Raw genomic sequence first — 1,685 nt, forward strand, 5'->3', positions numbered from 1 at the left:
AAAAGGCCAGGCACGGTGGCTCACGCCTGTAATCCCAGAACTTCAAGAGGCAGTGGTGGGTGGATCACCTGGGGTCAGTAGTTCAAGACCAGCCTGGCCAACATGGCAAAACCCCATCTCTACCAAAAACAGAAAAATACAAATATTAACCAGGCATGGTGGTGCACGCCTGTAGTCCCAGCTACTCGGGAGGCTGAGGCAGGAGAATCGCTTGAACATGGGAGGCAGAGACTGCAACAAACTGAGGTTGCACCACTGCACTCCAGCCTGGGAAACAGAGCAAGACTCTGTCTCAAAAAAAAAAAGGTTAAAGACATAGGTAACATCGCTGGTGTTTGGCTTCCAACCCACCTATCCTGGCTCACAACTCCATCACGTAGTGAAACCATATTATAAGTGGGCAGGAGTATAAGCTATGTACCTCCAGGTCAGCAAGTTGTTTAAAAGACTTTAGATGAGGCTGCAGTGAGCAATGATTGCGTTACTCCCCTCCAGTGTGGGCGACAGAATAAGACCCTATCTCAAAAAAATAGAAAAAAAGACTTCAGAGAATTTATTTCTCTGTGCTTTTATCTCTCAGGCATTTAAAAAAAAAGAGAGAGAGAATGAGTTTATTTCTCATGTAAGTCACTGAGAAGACCATGGTCTCCATAATAAGAAGCAAGTTCAGCTTTATCCAAGAAGACTATATATACAGGAAATAGAAAAGTTAGGACAAGGCAGGATTGCTCTAAGTTTCATCTCATCTATAAATCCATAAGCTTGGTGACATTACCCCATAAGATCATACAGCTCTATTCTAATTTTATAACATTCGATCTTTAGAAACTAATTTAATTTCCCAAGAAGGCTTTCCTGTTAAGGACTCCACACTAAACAGCCAAAATGAGTATTCTAGTTTATTCAGTAGCTACAATTTCCCACTAAGAGTTTCTACTAATACAATGCCATGTAGGTTTATCAGAGATTGATTTATAAGTGAAGTTAGCAGGAATTGGCCCTCTCAGGTCTGATGACTCTTCAATGAACTAATAAAGTAAGTTCCCAACCTCATAAAGCTGAAGGCTAGACTTTGGACCCCTGATAATCTCACCGACGTATAGCTACAGAATGAGGCCCAGCCCAAGAAAACCAAGCAATCTTTACTCTTCCCGTCAACACTCACATTTTTTGGCCACAGGACATGGGGTGCAAACATAAGGGCAAGGTTATAGGCTGACATCTTGTTCTTGTCTTGTTTCTTTGCTGTCTGGTATAGGAGATCAAGCAATAACTTCAGCAAATTACGATTAGGAGGAGGGAGAATGAGGAAGAGCAACTGGAGAGCCTCAATTTGCCGGTCCTTGTCTGGTATATTGGTCTTGTTTCCTTTATCATCAAACTGCATCAGATCTTGAGGACAAAAGAGAATTTGCAAAGCGAGGAGAAAATATCAGCAAGAAAAATCAGTGCTTTCACCATTTTCCTCCCCTCAACTCCATCAAAGAAAGGAGGAAAAAAGATTCAGGCAGAAACACTATTCAAAGATTACAGCAAAACATAACAACAAAATAATGTCAATGCAATTCAATAATAAAAAGACCAAAAAGCCGGGCGCGGTGGCTCAAGCCTGTAATCCCAGCACTTTGGGAGGCCGAGACGGGCGGATCACGAGGTCAGGAGATCGAGACCATCCTGGCTAACAC

The 1,685-nt window shown here is 42.4% G+C and overlaps 1 protein-coding gene across 2 annotated transcripts in view; it reads right to left on the minus strand.

Annotated features, from left to right (window-relative positions):
• ARHGAP19 (Rho GTPase activating protein 19) overlaps positions 1–1,685 on the minus strand; it is a 159,475-nt gene that overhangs the window by 116,270 nt on the left and 41,520 nt on the right. For both annotated transcript variants that reach the window (XM_012000320.1, XM_012000330.1), the window contains exon 5: positions 1,166–1,392. In XM_012000320.1, the coding sequence (XP_011855710.1) occupies positions 1,166–1,392 (227 nt within the window). The remainder of the gene's footprint in view (positions 1–1,165; positions 1,393–1,685) is intronic.

This window comes from Mandrillus leucophaeus, unplaced genomic scaffold, assembly GCF_000951045.1.
Source record: "Mandrillus leucophaeus isolate KB7577 unplaced genomic scaffold, Mleu.le_1.0 Scaffold117, whole genome shotgun sequence".
In the NCBI taxonomy this organism is placed as follows: domain Eukaryota; kingdom Metazoa; phylum Chordata; class Mammalia; order Primates; family Cercopithecidae; genus Mandrillus; species Mandrillus leucophaeus.